Here is a 17,900-nt window from a genome sequence, read left to right as displayed (position 1 = left end):
GGCTTTATTATTAAATTAAACCTTTGTGCCATTGAACCAATTACCAACTATTAAGTCATTACAAATCAAGATTTATCTGCTAAATATGATGATTATTCATTTAAGCTTGGATCGAAATCCAAACCAAACCAAATGTATCTCTAAATATACATTTTGACTTTTAATATAATGTTGGCCAAAAAAGTCAAAACTTATATTTTAATCATCAAGCATTAGTTTTAGCATTAGATAATCTCCACAGATTTGCAATCTTGCGATCACAAAAATGTATTTAGATGTTGGCAAATCTCCAATCATCGTTTTTATTAACCACTTTTAAGGTAGAATAGAGCAGATGTCGGGCGTCAGTTGGTAGCTTCATGTCACCTGATTCCATTGAAAATGACTTGTAGCTTCTTGCTAATGGCTCATAGTTTGAACACATTAGTGTTCAGTAGTTGTTGATAGTGAAGATTACATGCCACTTACCTTCCATATTTCTTAAAGTCGTTAGTATCTTTAATGCTCTGTCTCTGCGCTGTTATTACAGTTGTCTGGCTTCATAACATCATCCGGAGGAGCGCCGTGAATTTCACACAAGCCACACGTTGGCTAGTTTACTACAGCTGTATAAACTCCAAATAATAATTGTATTCCTTTCCATTCTCGTACACTGGGCATGCGGGTGCCGGTATAAACAGGAAGTTGATTGGTTGCTTAGTTACAGAGAATACAACAGAGTATTATTGTACTCTTTAATAATATAAGGTTATGCTTGATACTTGGTCAACACACGTCTCTCTCTCGTTTCCTCGGTTTCGTTGTAGTCTGTTCTCACTCGTCGTACTGGAGAGCATTTATGATTTTGTTCCTTTACAGTTTCTTTGTGAATTCACAATAGTTGTGCAGAACAAACTAAGCATTGATAAGAAACGTAAATTCCTCCGTTGTGTGTCCATCACCCTCTTCAAAGCCACAAACCGTGACTATGTCCACTCCGTAGGGCTAATAACGCCGCAGGACACGCCCCTCGATAATCGCTCCAATAATAGCTTGCTTCCTCCACATGTCGGCAGTAGAAGAATTATATAACGCAGAATTTAACTACACAACAGCTGCTAATAGACAACAAGGTCGGCAATTATCCGTTATCAATTGAGACCTCAGACCACTATTCTGTTATATTAAGAAATAATTTGTTCTCTCTGCTTTGTTTTGCATACATTTGCTCATCAATAAGGACATCATTCACTCCTACATCAAGCAGTTCAGGTGCCAAGAAACCCATAAACTGCCCTCATAATGCAATCTTATTGAATGTGAACCTCAGAGTTGCAATGTTCCGCACATCCATGTACTCATTTCTGTTTCTCTGTCTATTTTTCAGCTCCTTCTCCAGTCAGTCAAAACCTGAAGGACTATGACAGATAGAACATCTCCCATTTCAAGGTGATCCTGCTGGGAAGATAAAACTTTTGTGACCCGTACATCCTACACTTCCTCCAGAGAAATGAGGACTATCTTGCTGGGCATTGTGTGGCTCTGTCTTGGCCTGTCCCTGGATGCTTGGTCTTTAAGTGGACGGCGAATAGAGACAGTTGGTGGAGAGGGAACTGAAGAAGAGGTCAGAGGAAAGAATCTGCTCAAAAGAGTGAGACGAGGCTGGATGTGGAACCAGTTTTTCCTGCAGGAGGAGTATACAGGAAGCGACTACCAGTACATTGGCAAGGTAAGAGCTGTGCCACTATCTCGACCTTTAGTTACATTGAACGCTGACATAGTCCCATATCAAATGAAATCACCTTGATTATTTAGAAACACACTTATTTGTGATGTTTTATTTTCTGCATTTCAGGTATTATCACTATGAATGTATTAGGGGTGGGACTCTCTAGGCTCTTCACGATTCGATTCCGATTCAGAGGGCTACGATGCGGTTATAAAACGATTATCGATTCTTCTTGATGCATCCAAACTTATTCAATACATGATTTATTTGTTCTCATTGTGGCTATCAGCTATTTTAGCAGCACCCTCGTATGGAAAAAACAAACATAATTTGCATGTTCTGAATCATTTGACATAACAAATAAGTGATACAGAGTTCTCCTTCTTATAGGCAATGACCATTCAGCTCTCAATCGAAAATAACGCTTTCTCTGGAACATGTGGTAAAACTATACATACAGTGAGAAAGTGTGGTCACTGTGACACAACATTCTGTGGCAATGGATGTCCACACATAGTGTGTTACTTCTATCCTCAGTGACTTTAGCTTTGGTTTGGTTGTAGAATGAGAGTATCGCTGTGTCCATAAGAACGTTGAGATGAATGTTTCCAAAGTGTGCCACATAGCGCGAAAGCTCTGATTCTCAATGACTGAGTAGGGGCGCAAATCCTTTCCAAAAAAAGTTGCAATCTACTTTGTGATCCGCTTCGCCCTTTCCGAGTTGGGCAGAAGAAGAAGCGAAATGCTTCTAAGCCAGGTGGTGCCGGTTGGATTGTATCCATATTCGGCTGCTCAAGCTCAGCCGTCCTCACCAAAACTCTGCTAGCATGTAGCCTAGCTTAGAACGTAAACAAGACACATGTGTATTATGTCTGTTGCGTTCAGGGGCAGCGGTTAAGGAACGGAGAGCCCGGTGTCACAGAACTGTTTCAGGCCATCATAACGTTGAGAATTTATTTAAAATTTCCGATTATTGAGTTTCCTGCATCGAGTCAAAATCTTTCAAAAGAGAATCGCGATGTACCTACAGTAAGAATCAACTTTTTTTCCCCCATCCCTAGAATTTGGCTCATGACTTTGGTGCTTGTAAGCATACTAAATCACCTCTGAATATCACTGCTATAAATCATTGAAAAGTTTGGTCCATCAATTCATTTTTTTGGAGGTTTTTATATTATTATGTTACTTCCCAGTTGTCTTCCTAATGTATTCAAATTTGGACATTGGTTGAAGTATGTATGTCTAAGCATAAAAATACAATTTTCCCAAAAAATGTTTTTGCATGATGACATTGCTACATATTCCTTATCCATAGTTAGTGTGTATTATTATTATTAGTTGACTCAGCTAGTGCTGGCTTTCACATTGTTCGTAAGCTTATTGATTAGCTTGCTCTGCTGAAGGTAAGTTACTGCATTTTGCAAACAGATGGGTGGGCGTTTCTGTTTCAAAACCCCAGTGAAGAACTCAGATGGAGTCGACCTTTAATATAGTTCTCATTTCAAGATTCACACACAAAAAACACAGTTAGCTTTTGAGACTATGTAACTTTTGAAAGAAGATGCCATAGTTTCTCTTTTACAAATGAAAAGTTGAACTCTCACTGCTACAGCCTAACCTGGGTGGTATGATCAGTGTTGTTTGCAGGCTGTTGTTAGCTACCATTGGCAGACTGCCGTATAACTGATATTACTAAGTCATGTTCCATAGGCTCGCTTTGAAGCTGCACTAATACACATTTTTATATGAACAGTAGCTAGTTGTCCCCGTAGTGACAAGCCCAGAGTTTTACTCAACATTTTAGAGGAACTTATTTGAGTCTCACTGCTCTTCAAAAGCAAATCTATGAACACTGAAATATATGGGTTTATATAGCATACATACTGTATTTCCCTTTTGTTCTTAAAGCCACTATGTGTAGAATTGTACGATTTTCAACTTTGGCTCCCCCTGTAGTCGTAAACGTATACTATTATTAATCAAATTTATTTAAAAGGAACCATGTACAGTTTAAACATAAATGTCTCCATTCGATGCACTGTACCAGATTGTAGCTTAAGCTAATTTGCATCTGCAGTCCCTTGGCAGGTCAAACAAGGACAAGACAATAACACAGTAAAAGGAAAAGACATAATACAAAGATATACCATAAAAAACATACAAGACACTCAATACAACACTACACACAAATAGCATATCAAAAATGTATGTTTGTCAAATGTATGTTTGTCAAAAAAATCAAGTCAGAAAGACCACAAGAATTGAGGTCAGTGTGTGCAGTGTTGTGCAGCTTTTAAAATACCTTTTAAGTTGGATTTAAAAGTGCTAATAGAGCTGCAGCTCCTCACACCTTCAGGCAGAGTGTTCCACTGATGTGTTGCTTTTACAGAGAAGGCAGATTGTCCAAAAGTAGTGCGGCGAAATGGTATTTTACAGTCTCGTGTAGAGGATATTCTTGATGATCGAATGGAACTTACTGAGCGAGTGTATACAAAGTCACGGAGTGGAGGAGGGGCCAAACCATTTAAAAGTCTAGTTACTACCGGAGTAATTTAAAATAGCCTACATCAGGGGTCTACTGTCTGACTTTTAGGAGGTTAAAGATGATTTTTGTATATGCCATTCATCATAACCTAGAACCGATCAAAGCCACTGCTTTTTCTGCAAAATGTCTTGACAATTTTTTTCAGGGGCATCTTTTGCTTGGCCAATTATAAATGTGGGTGTGGCTGCTTTGCTGAATGTGGAGTTTCTAAGGCATTGTCATTATGTTGAATCTATCCACATACTCAACTGTTAATGCAATAAACACCATGTGCCTCATACTAATTATTTACGAAATACATATTTTTAAATGGTAAATGTATTTGTATAGCGTATTGCATTCGTAGTAATAATTAGGTCTGTGATGTTCAATTACCTTGTGATACTGTGGGGTTATATAGGAATTTTACATCAAACTGTCTGTAAAAGAGGAGATTCTATTAGTGAAGTAATTCACAGTGCAGCGTGGAATAGTTGGAGCTGTGCTGTTTGATCAGTAGCCAGATGCCGGCAGCTATTGTGCTGCTCTGTATGAAGCCTGCTGTTTGACAGCAGCACAAAAAGAAAAGACAAAAAGCTTCGAAACAAACAGGAGTTTGCCATGAAAGAAGTAAACAGAGAGAAACAAGAGCGATTCAGCAGACTTTCCTCCCTGCTGGGGTGTTACCTTCATGCTGGGGGCTTCAGACATGCGTTGGTGTCTAGAAAATGGTTTAGAGACAGAATAGCAGAGACGGGAATGTGTTTAGTAGAAGCAAACATTTGTATGATTTTCTTTTACTCCTGATACCATGGAGTGCAGATGTTTAATAATCGTCTAATACAGAATATTTATCCAATTCTGATCAAATGTATTCATATTCAGTTGCACTGGAAGTATTACCATCACTCTGCTTGACATCATCCTTTTCCATGTAAAAAAAAAGCAAACAGATAAACAATTTTGGACCTCAGGTGAGTTCATTGTATTCCAGTCCAGCTACATGTCAGGATCCAAACACCAGTATTCAGAGTATTCAGTATAGGAGCACAAAAAAAAACACAGGAAGCTTTGAGTCTGTGTGTGGTGTGTTAAAATTAAATGAAATTGATTTTGTACAGCCCAAAATTACAAATCACAAATTTGCCTCAGAGGGCTTTACAATCTGTACACATGCGAAAGCAAGCAATGCGACTACTATTAATAATGTGGGCAACTTGGGTCTTACTTTTATGGTTTAGTCCGTCATTCTGAAGGGTCATATTTATATACTCATGCAGTTAATTACTGGGATCTGGGAATAACACAACAAACACACAGGACAGCCACGCTAACAGCCATCACAGTTTACATATTGACTTCCTGCTTCCACATTGACCCACTGTACTTACTGCAGTTGTGCATGCACAGTTTTCTGGTACAACAGGGGATTATTTCTGACCTTTCAGGTCCTCTCATTTAAGCCGTTTTCTCATGTGAACAGTTGCCCTTGTAGCACCAGGGGGCAACCTCAGATTCTGAAAAGTGATGCCAATACGGAAGTACCTTTAGCTTGATAAAAGAGCAGTAGGCCTATGGTTGCTGCTGTGCACACACAGTTTTTCATTAAAGCCATTCAACCTTCCATTACAAAACTGGATTAAAATACTGTATTTGGCAGCTTTATTTTTTCTATCGGTATGATATCACTTTATACGAACTCCTCGGAGGCCGCAGAGTCCACAGCCGGGTGGGTGGAGGGGTACTGGAGGTAGGGTTCCTCGGAACCGGAGGAAAGACCCTCATTGTCCAAACAGGGAGCCTGCTGGCTGTTCCTGGCAGGCGTTTTAGTCCTGGAAGGCTGGTCCGGGTGTTGTCAATGAAAACTGGCGATGAGTCGGGGTCGCAGATGTTACGAGCTGGAACCCATTGCCTCTCCTCCGGATCGTATACTTCCCAGTCGACCAGGCAATGAAGACCTCGCCCCCCGGACGGGAGTGAAGCAGGCGATGAATCCAGTAGCAGGACCTTCTTCGATGAGGCGAGGGGGACGGGACTGTGGCTGAGTGGAGAGCAGGGCCGTCTTTTAATCAGAGGGTTGGCGGTTCAAACCACTGGTTGCATGTCGATGCAAGACACTTAACCCCAAAATTGCTCCCGTAGCTGTGCCTACGGTATGATAGCATCCAAAGCAGCTAAATGACTGTAATGTAACGGGAGGAGGAGGAGCAGCCGGCACAAAAGGACTCTCCTGGACAGGTTTGACCTTTGCTACGTGGAACGTGGGGTGAATGCGCATGGATCTGGGGAGCTTGAGCTTCACTGCCGCCAGGTTGATGATCCTCTCGATCTCGAAGGGCCCAATGAATCTTTGGCCCAGTTTCTTGTACTCTACCCGCAAGGGTAGGTCCCGGGTCGACAACCACACCCTCTGACCCACCTGGTAGATGGGGGCTGGCAGCGGAGGGCCGTTTCCATCTCCTGGTTCTTCCTCTCCATCTGGCCGTTGAATTGGGGGTGAAACCCAGAGGACAGACTGACAGTGGCCCCCAGCAGAGTGCAGAATTCCCACCAGAAGATGGAGGTGAACTGAGGAACTCGGTTAGAGACTACGTCGACTGGAATCCCATGCAGGCGGAAGATGTGCAGGGAGATGAGTTCTGCCGTCTCTTTAGCAGACGGGAGTTTGGGCAGCTTGCTAAATCTTTCGACCACTGTCAGGATGGCGGTGTGGCCCTCAGATGGAGGTAGCCCAGTGACAAAGTCCAGGGAGATGTGGGACCACGGATGATGAGGCTGCAGGAGGCCGGCCGGAGCCTGGTGAGAAGGCCTGGTGAGAAGGCGTGTGTTGACTGGGCAGGCGTTGATGAATTCCCTGGTGTCCTCGTTGAGCGAGGCCCACCAGAAGCGCTGCCGAAGAGCGTCCCGGGTCCTTTAGATGCCCGGGTGGCAGATAAGTTTTGAAGAGGACGTCGGACCAAAGGGCCTGAGGGACGAACAGGCGGCATACAGGTATGATATGGTAACCTGTCAGTACAGTTAAAATCTAAGCTTGCACGTCTTACTCAAACGGCCATGACGATCATAGGGGAAAAAACTATTTTCAGCCCTTGTATGAAAAATCTGTGCTCGGGGAGGCACAGAAAATTCTGAACAACCCAACACATATTCTGAACCCATAATTCCAGCTGTTGCCTTCAGACAGACGGTTCAAAATGCCAATCTGTAGGCTGAATATGTATACAAATTAATGAATTCCTTCCTCCATCAAAATATTAAATAGCAACAAATAGTATTTTATCATGTGATTTTATTGGGAACTAATATATTGTGACTTGATGTTTTATGATCTGGTTTCATTCTATTGTCGACATGTGTATTTAAGCATGTTTATGCATGAGTAAATATATGATCTATGTTTTATGCGTGCATGTGGATTTTGATGCTGGCAAGTGTATTGTGTGATGCAGCGGCTTGGAACACAAGACAATAAAGTGTATCTTATCTTATCTTATTATCACGAGTAGGGAAAATCTCTAAAATATGATATATGAAATACAATGAAGTGTGGTTAAATATAATATGAATGTAGTCTTAAACTATGGTTAATTACCTTTAATTGTAATGACAAATATATGTAAATCTAGACACAAAAAAAAGAACCAACAGAAAAAAAACACAGAACATATCCTTTAAAAAAAACTGTTTTATCTGTATGGTGGAGCTATGGTAGCGGTGAACGTGGTGACACATAAGGATTCCAGAAAGCATATATTCTTCTCTGGATAATGTTCTGTGGTGAAATGCCTGCTAGCTCCGTCAGCTCATGTTAGGTGAAGGCATGGAGGTGTTGCAGGCCTGCAGACCGACAGATCCAATCCGACTGACCACTGCTGGAGAGAAAAGGCAGTGAGGGGGCGTAAAGAAAGGGAGGGGAGCAAAGGAAATGAGGGAAGGAAGGAAGAAACAGAGGAAATGTAAGATTGTAATGTGAAGAATATTCAGAGAAACGGTGGTATTAATAAAAAAGTAGTAGTAGAAGAGGGGGGACAGGTAGAAGAAAATTACAACAGGAAAGAAACAAGAACAAAGCCAGCAATAAAAAGACAAAGAGCTGAGGGGTAAGGACTAAAAAGGTGAAACCCTGCAGGTTTAGATCATAAGTAGTTAAAGTCAAGTCCATGCCCATCAGCATTGGTGTCCTATCATCTCTCCTGTATACATTTTATTTCTCACTCTGACTCAATTCAAATCTTCAAATTTGTGGATGATACCGCTGTGGTGGGTCTGATCTTGTGATACTGACACAGCTTAGAGAGCTGAAGTCTCTAGTTGAGGGGCGTCCTCATTTCAAGTTAGCTGTGGACTACCACAAAGACACAGATGAGCCTCCGTCCTTTGTCATCAATGGTCGGGCTGTTGAGAAAGCTTCAAACACCTGGGGATCTACTTCTCTTATTAACTAGAATAACACTGTGGTCAGAAAGCCCACTAACAATTCTTCTTCCTGAGACAACTCATGACGATGAATGTACAGAGCTGTGATCTCACATTCTCCATCACGGTGCGGTATGCATGATGACAGGAAGGACCTTATTAAATAGTGAAAGCAGCATAAAAAAATCAGTGGTCAAGATGTGGCAAACATCTGTGATATTTGTAACTCCTGCATGCTTATGGTCTGAAGATAATCAGAGATGCCTGTTATCTAGCAAATGGAAAACGGTTTGAGAGAAGCACAGATGCAAGCCGGTTTTCAGCTGATTTATTGAATCAGGGAAATAAGTAGTTCTGCTTTTAATTAGACACTAACAGCACGTATCCTGAGGGCAGTGAGGGCCCTTATCTCCTCCTCATCAATTCAGTCGATAAACTCAACACAAACTGTGTTTCCTAATGCACCAGACACTTGTAGTTTCATTTACTCGGTTAGAGTAAGTCTATGCTGATGTTTTATTCATCTTGCTAGAGTATTTGTATTATGTCTATTCTCATGTGTATTTGCCATATGGTTTTTGTCTATCCCAAGAACCCCCGAGACAAATTCCAATCAATGTTTGGTATGGTATTACATTATTGTATGAGGTATGTGGAACAGGCAGTTCTTCTTAACACAGCTCCATTTAGCTACATGACAGGGTTTCTGCATTGTAAACATGAGTAGCTTAGGCAGACCCTTTTTGGTTCAGAGGAACAAGACTTCTGTGGGAACAGAGATATTAAGTTGAAAGGAAAATCCTCTCCTTGACAACCCAGCAAAACACCAACAGGCCAAGTCTGCAGATTTGGATTTTTTTTTTTGAAGAGGAAGAAGAAGAGTCTGACAGTCAGCAGTCTTGTGTTATAACACCCCATACTGTGGGTTTTCTTTTTTAACAAAGTCCCACATAACAAACTGCAGAGACCTGAACATGTAAGCCAAAGTGATTCCGCATACAAGCTACGGCTCCTGCTGGATGATCTACTGCTATCATTTCTATATTTGATATCATTTTAAGAGTCCCTGCTAAAGAATGATGAGGTCCGTAGAACAGACGAGTCCTCTTACATTCCTGCAGAGGTGAAGCCCTTATTCTTATTCTCAGCACTATTCCTATTGTAAGGGACCAGTCCTGGCTCTGGTTCTCCTGTGCTTGCTTTCTCTCCAGCAGACCAGCACCGTGGTGTCGGTGTTGGCTCCCAGTGAGGACTGGTGACAATTATTACAAATAACCGTATAGAAATAGCCAATCTTCTTACTGATGGTCTCATTTACTTATTAGGGTCACATAGAGGCATCAGTATTACATTAAGACTGTTAATAGACAGTTAAAAGTTCCTCACAGTAACTTTAAAGAAGCACTGAGATTGATGTTATCAAATCCACAGAGGATCCTTGTTGTTTGGATATCTGATCTATTCCTAACCCCAGAAGCAGATAGGAAGTCTAAAATACTTTTAGCAGTACCTGCTTGTCTTAGCTGAGTGAAATTCAGGGGTCCAAAACAAAATTGAAGATAATTGGTCAACCAAAAGTAAAACCTTTATTTTAGATTCTTCCGAGCTAATGCTAATAGAGACTCACTCCTAACTCCTCAAACACTGATTGGTCAATGCAGATCGACCCTCTAGGTACTCCTCTAGCATTAGTTATCAACGGGGAGGGAATGTTTGCCACTCGTTACTTATGCATAATGTCCTTTTTTTTTTTTTTAAGAAATATTTTCACACACTTTATTTTACGTCACTTGCTGTTACCATCCATTAATGCCTCAGGAGGGTTTACAATGGAGCCCAGTACATCCTAAAGAGCCGCTAAACGGGGCCGCTGTGAGTCAGAGACCAACCGGTATTTGACCAGTTGGGAGTGAGAACAGGTAACGTGGTGGTGTATGTTTTGAAAGTCGCTGTTTAATTGTAAACGTCTTCCGTCTTTGGTGACTATTGAGTGAAATCTGTTTTATGTTTAACTCTAAATAGCATGGTTTCTTTTTTATTAGGTTACCAGAGGATGAATCCTACTGGTTTTAACTGACTTAAATCTATTGTCATCTACTGTCAAATACTTCATTACCAGTGAAATCACAGAGCAGTTAGCATGGCTGATGATTCTTTGTCTCCTTTTTATAATACTGAAATTCATACCGTCTCTTGCATGCTAACTTAACTTACTTAGTTATACAGCCACTATCCAGCCATCAGCCGTCATTTCTATAAATGATAATCATATTCAGATATTCTAATGATAATTGGTCGACTCAAGGAAGTACAGTGGCTCCAGTCAGAGCTGAAGCACTGTAGGTTGGCTGATTGAAGGCACAGTTGCAAATATACAATGTAGCCACTGCTGGTTAGTAATTGAGGTGAATCAGCTAGCAGGCTGGCTAATCTCAGAGCTCCAGTCTCTGGTCTTCAGACTGCTGGCACATAACAGCAGGCACTATGACATGTTTGGATTATGTGTGTCTAGAGGTTTTCTTTCTGTATTTTTTTGTAGCACTGCTTTCATATATTTGATGCAATTTCCCCCCAAAATTGTAAATGCCAAATAACATCAGCACACAGACTGCACTGCTGTAGCAAGGAGGCTAATAGAGTTTGGGTTGTCCAATAAGGGTGTTCACCAAAGAGCAACAAAACGAGTCCATAGCATTACTGGTTTAGCACTTTCATAGTAAACTCTGGGTCTCAAGATTGTAAAGAATCTCTTGGTTATGACCAGGCAGGCTAGCACAACAGCCTGCACCTGTGCCTTGATTCACACAAATAGGACACTTACACATACAGCATGTATAGTTGTGTCGGATTTAAACAATTGAGATTTAGATTCAGTTCAGGTTAAGGGTTTCCGCCCTAAGCCAGTGTTTGTAAGTAGCTCGCACCTTCCACAGGTTGCAGCTAAAATAAGAAGTAGCAGCTATAATAGCTCACTCACACACACACATACATACATATGCAATCAAAGGCTTCAGCCCAACACCTGGCGTGGAGGAGAGAGGCAGGGATGCAGGGATGAAAGGTGAACAGCGAGCCACTTGAGGTAGAGCGATACAGACGAAGGCGAGAGAGAGCGAGTCGGGTTATTGCTGCAGGTATCAAAGTCAAAGCAGCAGATCTCACAGCAGATGCGATAGATGTTTACTGCTTCAGGCTCAACGCAAACTCTGGCTTTCTGCTGCTCTTTCTTCATTTGTAGCCACAGTGTTCAAAAGATGTTTTGTTTCTCCGTCTTGGGCTGACTTTTGGTCTTTCTTTTGTGTTTCTGCCTTTCCTCTTCTTTGCTTGTGTCTTATATAAACCTGTCACCATCCACTGGCCTGTCTATCCTCGTTTCCCTCCATCCATGTTCCATCAGTAAGCTCTTTCCACATAGACGGATACAAATGTATTTTTGACCCTATTATACTGTAATAAAGCTGTAGACTGACATGTGCTTCACCGGCAAAGGAAATGAAAAATGTACATGTATGAATTGGCTCATTGCATTGATTAAGTTCAGTCCACTGAGGAAGTAGAATGCTGGTGAACTGCACCGGGTAACAGTAGCTGGTAGACCACTTTGAATAAAACTCACAAACACACATCCAAGTCCTTCAAACTAAACCACTCAATACTTTGTTTGTTATTGCTTTCCAAACCGACAAGCCTATTGGCGAGAAGATAAAGCCTCTAATACTTTACACAAGAATGGTCGACCGGACATGAGCCGACATGGAAACATGACGTTTGGATCTTTTATATTCCGTGAGGCTTTCTCCTGGCAGCACACCAACATTCTCAAAGCACCTCAAAGTTCTCTTTGCCCATTTGTGTCAGTGTAGTAAGAAATGTTGGGTGTCAAAACCCCCCTAAAACAGCTGGTTGCTGTAGTTTTTATCAAACGTTACTCCAACAGGAGGAAAGCGTTTGTCGGGGACTATTTTCAGCGGCGGATTAATTTACATTTGTATGTGGGATGGAGTCAAACTAAATGACAGAGTGTGTGTTCATGAAAATGAGGACACTGATGCGCTTTTAACAACAATGGGGCTCTGAGGCTCAGAGGAAGAAAATATATCAGGCTTTGATACACACACAATACTTGTTTAGAAGATATACGATCGTCTCTCTGTGTGTGTCCCTCTGCAGCTCCAGTCGGACCAGGACTACGGCAATGGCGTAGTCAAGTACGTGCTGTCTGGCGAGGGGGCCGGCACCCTCTTTGTCATCGACGAGAATAACGGGGACCTGCATGCCACTCGCCGCCTGGATCGTGAGGAGAAGGCCTTTTATATCCTCAGAGCCACAGTGGTCAACAAACAGACAGGTCAGAAGCTGGAGCCAGAGACCGAGTTCACCGTCAAACTCCACGACATCAACGACAACGAGCCGAAGTTCAGCAAAGACGTTTACACCGGCAGTGTGCCTGAGAGGTCTGATATTGGTAAGGAAAACTGTGACTGGTCCAGAGTTAAAATGGTGTTTATCGTTCTTTTCATTAATTTTTCATAAAATGATTAACATCTTAGGGATAACTCACCTCTTGTGATATTTGTCAGTGATAGCCATGTGGATGTGTCCCTCAGGTACATCAGTGATCCAGGTGACGGCTACAGATGATGATGATGGGATGTATGGGAGCAGTGCCAAACTGGTCTACAGCATCAGCCAGGGACACCCGTACTTTTCTGTGGACCCAAACACAGGTATGTCTGACAGAGTGGTCCTGTAAATCCCACTCCCTGTGATGGAGTTGCTGGTTATCACTTCCAGTTAGAAAATGAATTAAAAGCAATAGGATGCAGCGCGACGTATCCACAATACAACTCAATAGAACGAAATGATGCAGAGGGACATGAACATGAGAAGTATTATATCTTCCAAACACACAGGCACAAACCTTCAAGCAGTGGTGGATCTATAGAATCATTCATGGAGTATAGAGAAATATATATATGCTGATCTAAAACTCTAAAAGGAGTTTTGCTCGTGGACATTTTCCAACCAGCCACAGCTTTTCAATTCTATATATTTTTAATTAGATTGTCTAAAAATTGAGAGGCAGCTAAGGTTGTTATAAATCATTCATGAATTATGACAACCTCAGTCAATGTTTTATTCAACATTAGTACATTTTTCAAGGACATTTCAACTGAACATATTTTATCATATTCTAATTATGTTCAATGCAGTATAAAAATGTTGAGCCTGGTTCCTCACTCCTCAGCCTCTCTCGTTTAACAATAGTATTACCTCATTAGGTGTTACTTGATGTTATTGATATTTACCTATTATATTATATACATATTTATTTATGGATCTTCTGCTGGAGAGAAAGATTGGAAAGATATTCCTGAGCTTTATTGGCCGTCTTGGTTTTGAGAAGTTTGTGTTGCACTTACAGTCGCTGGCCAATGGGAGGCAGTATGGCATGATGCACTTGTTGAGCTTCTCAACCTTTAGTAACTTAAAGCCCGCTTCAAATCTGTGGACCACCTTCTCAAATAAATAAATAAATAAAACATGAATTTAAAAAAGGAGAACAAATAAACTGGGCTGTAAATATGTATAATGCCACTGTCAGCTGTGACCAAAATCAAATCATACCAAAGTCACATTTCATCATCACACATCTTTTCTGGTGCAGCGTTGTCTCCCAGATCACCTCTCAGTGTGAAAAATGATCCATTTTGTGAACGTTGGCTAGCTAACAGTTGCAAAATATGTTTATCTCTACCTGATGATGTAATTGGTGTGGTGATATTCACATCTGCACATTGAAATTGTTCATTTTATTTGATGTTTTGTATTTATATGAGTTCTTGAGCACTTTTTAACGTTGGACCTTAACGTTTAACGAGGCTAGCTGCATCCCCTTGTTTCCAGTCTTTATGTGAAGCTTGGCTGTGTGTTTTGACTAGTATGCGTGTGTGTGTAATCATGTGTAAATCCAAGTCTGCAACCTCCTCATCAGATGAATATGAACTACTATTGTAGATATGCCTGATTTAATCTGCTGTGTAAAAAGATACAGATCACAGATTCTCTTCTCAACCACCCACAAAAAACCACACAGGTAGAGAAGGTCAGCTGTGTCACCCTAAGTCTTACTTTAACAAATACATTGTAGATGTTCTATGACGTTTAGCGTGATATAGGAGGAAGACAAAGAAATGTGAAAAGAGAAAATGCAGAGCAGAATTGAAACCAAATGATTTGTTACTTTTGTTCAGGTGTGATCCGGACAGCCTTGGGTCCTGGCGACATGGACCGCGAGCAGAGGGAGCACTATCAGGTGGTGATTGAAGCTAAAGACATGGCTGGACAGAGAGGAGGGCTCACTGGAGCCACCGTGGTTAACATAACCCTCACTGATGTCAACGACAACCCTCCCCGCTTCACTCAGAGTAAGACAGCAGCAAACAAATGATGAAACACACTCTCATAAAGGTCAGAAGGCAGAGGAACCCTTATGTTAAAGACATAGTGTGTAAAATGTAGTCCAGGCGTCACCAAGCTTTTTGAAATGGAGAGCTACTTCAAGGGTACTGAGTAGTACGAAGGGCTACTTGTTTGATACAAACTTCCTGAATAACAAAGTTGCACAGATCACCTTTTATTAATAATAATATATGTGAAGAGACTGTCTGATCACATCTCAATGTTAATTATTCCTCACAATAATTATTAATAATGATTGTGTATTTTGCTCAAAATCACACCTGTTATATTTTTGTACAAATTATCACCTCTAACATTTTTTAGGAAAACATGTGTTTGGGGAGCTGTAATGTCATCTGTCCCATGTTTATACAAATGATCAGTTATGTATGATTGATATCCGAGTGATATCCGGCCAATCCAAAGACGAGGATTGTAACCAATCAAATGTAGTTATACAATGGTGACTGGGTCCGCTCCCCTAGTGTCAAAAAGAAAATCTACTCGCGAGGGAGTAGGTGAACGTTTTGTGAGCAGAAAAGCAGTGATAGTAGTCGCGCGCTAGGGGACGCGCCTCGCGCTCAAAGCATGGTTTTCTCCGCAGAGATATTCTGCACGGAGTGACGTGAAAGCGCTCGCCAAAGTAATATACGCGCGCTGCTGTTTAATTTGCACGCGCGGGACCTCTACACACGCGCGCACTCATGGATCTTATTTGCGCTCTAGGATTTTGACAGTGATTTGCCTTCATATAGTGCTATTTTTAGAACATGCCTGCGGGCGAGTCACGTGGTCCCTGCAGGCGACCAGGTGCCTTTAAGCACCGTGTTGGCTACCTCTGATTTAGGTGGATTCATTGGCAGAAATGGAATATAATATTCATAACCATGTTTTAATCCGTGTTTAATCACCTGAAACTAAGAGTGGTAGTGTTTGTTGTTAGCTTAGAAAAAGACATTTATGTCTACATAGGGAGCAGTTCTTTTCCCACGGCGTCTAGCCATGTTTCTACAGACAAACACCGGCTCTAGAGAGAAGTGACCCAGGTGAAGTAAAGATTATTCGAGTTGACGACACGTGTTACTGTGAGCAAATACTTTATCAATACATCTGTTCAACAAGCACGAACATGTAAACAAAAGAGAAACCTATTCACGCTCTGTCCTCGGTCTCTCAAGTTCAAACAGAAGCTGTTTGTCTGTAGTCTGACTGTTTATCTTAGTTTGTTCTTGTAAACTTCTCTGATGGCTGAGACAAAGCAGCCAGGAGGACAGAGGACAGGAGGACAGAGGACAGGAGGAGAGAGGACAGGAGGACAGAGGACAGGAGGAGAGAGGACAGGAGGACAGAGGACAGGAGGAGAGAGGACAGGAGGACAGAGGACAGGGGAAAGAGGACAGGAGGACAGAGGACAGAAGACGGGAGACGGAGGACAGAGGACAGGAGGACAGGGGACAGGAGGATAGGAGGAGAGAGGACAGAGGACAGGAGGACAGGAGGATAGGAGGAGAGAGGACAGAGGACAGGAGGATAGGAGGACAGGGGACAGGAGGACAGGAGGACAGAGGACAGAGGACAGGAGGATAGGAGGACAGAGGACAGGAGGAAGGATTGATACTGACTGTATTTTTTTTATTTTATTGACGTTTTAGTTTTGTTTCCAGTGAGATATTAATGACTTTATGAAGTGATTTTAATTTGATAAACTTTACTGTTGCTGTTCTCTAAACAATATTTAGTTATATTTAATATATTAATCCTGTTCTGATTGTTGTTGTTGGCACAAGGCAAAGTCACAAAAAGTACCTTCAACACACGACAAGCCACCTTTTAATAGTTTAATGGTAAAACAAATCAGGTTTTCTGGTTCCATGGGCAACACAATGTGCAGACACACGTGTGTGATTCACTTACAGGCTTGGGAAGAAACAGAGAACGGGGAACTTGGAGAGTAATATAGTTACCGATACATTTGGTAAAAATAGGAATTACTTGAAGGATTACAATTTAAAGACAAGACATGTTAAAAGAAAGAACATATGCTATGCAGATGCACACACCTAACAACACTTCAGGACACACGCCTCACACTGCAGCAGCAATGCTGTGTGTGTGGACAGCACACGTGTGTGTGTGTGTGCAGGTAGGCGGTGTTGCCCACGTTGGACAAATCAATGCTTTCACTGGGTGGAAACTTCAATATTATATTGTGTAAAAGCAGAAAGAGGGCGCAACATCACAGTACAGTGCAAGTTAACACAAAGCAGGATGGTTTGTGCTCTTTCCAGTTCATCAATAACATTCTTTTTGCAGAGAGGCATCCCAGCGTGAATGAGTGAACCGTCCACCAAACACAAAACAGGACAAATTGGGAAATTTATGAGGTTTTACCAAAACGTTTGGAGCATTGGCATTCAGCTCATTCAATTATTATTATTAATAACAAAATAGATGGATGTAATAATTAAATTAAATGAATCCTGGACAGGAACACTGTCAGTGTGAAGGTGGGCTTTGTACCAAGAAGCACAAACTCTCTTAAGACCCCAGCTGTAGTGTGTTAGTTAGAGACATATAATGTTACGTAGAGGCATTATAATAATTGAAGTTTGAACGGAGCAACAGCTTTTCATGAAGAGGCTGTATTGGCACATAATAGCATTTGTGTGTGTGTGTCGATCAGCAGTGTTTCAGTGCCTGTAGCAGTGTAACAGAAGTGAGTAAATGACTTCTCTGTTGGCCTCGATCACATCAGTCATCCTGTCATTCGATCCTCCAGCTCTCTGGCTC

General features: G+C 41.6%; 1 protein-coding gene across 1 annotated transcript in view; it reads left to right on the top strand.

Annotated features, from left to right (window-relative positions):
• Positions 1-1,489: 1,489 nt before the first annotated feature.
• LOC306705869 (cadherin-6-like) overlaps positions 1,490-17,900 on the top strand; it is a gene marked incomplete at both ends in the record, with an annotated part of 32,560 nt that continues 16,149 nt past the window's right edge. Inside the window, 4 exons of the mRNA XM_079172735.1 lie at positions 1,490-1,708; positions 12,819-13,113; positions 13,256-13,375; positions 14,903-15,076. Coding sequence (XP_079028861.1) covers positions 1,490-1,708; positions 12,819-13,113; positions 13,256-13,375; positions 14,903-15,076 — 808 coding nt within the window. The remainder of the gene's footprint in view (positions 1,709-12,818; positions 13,114-13,255; positions 13,376-14,902; positions 15,077-17,900) is intronic.

Source organism: Pholis gunnellus, assembly GCF_910591455.1.
Source record: "Pholis gunnellus genome assembly, chromosome: 14".
In the NCBI taxonomy this organism is placed as follows: Eukaryota; Metazoa; Chordata; class Actinopteri; order Perciformes; family Pholidae; genus Pholis; species Pholis gunnellus.
This window is presented reverse-complemented; position numbering and strand designations above follow the sequence as displayed.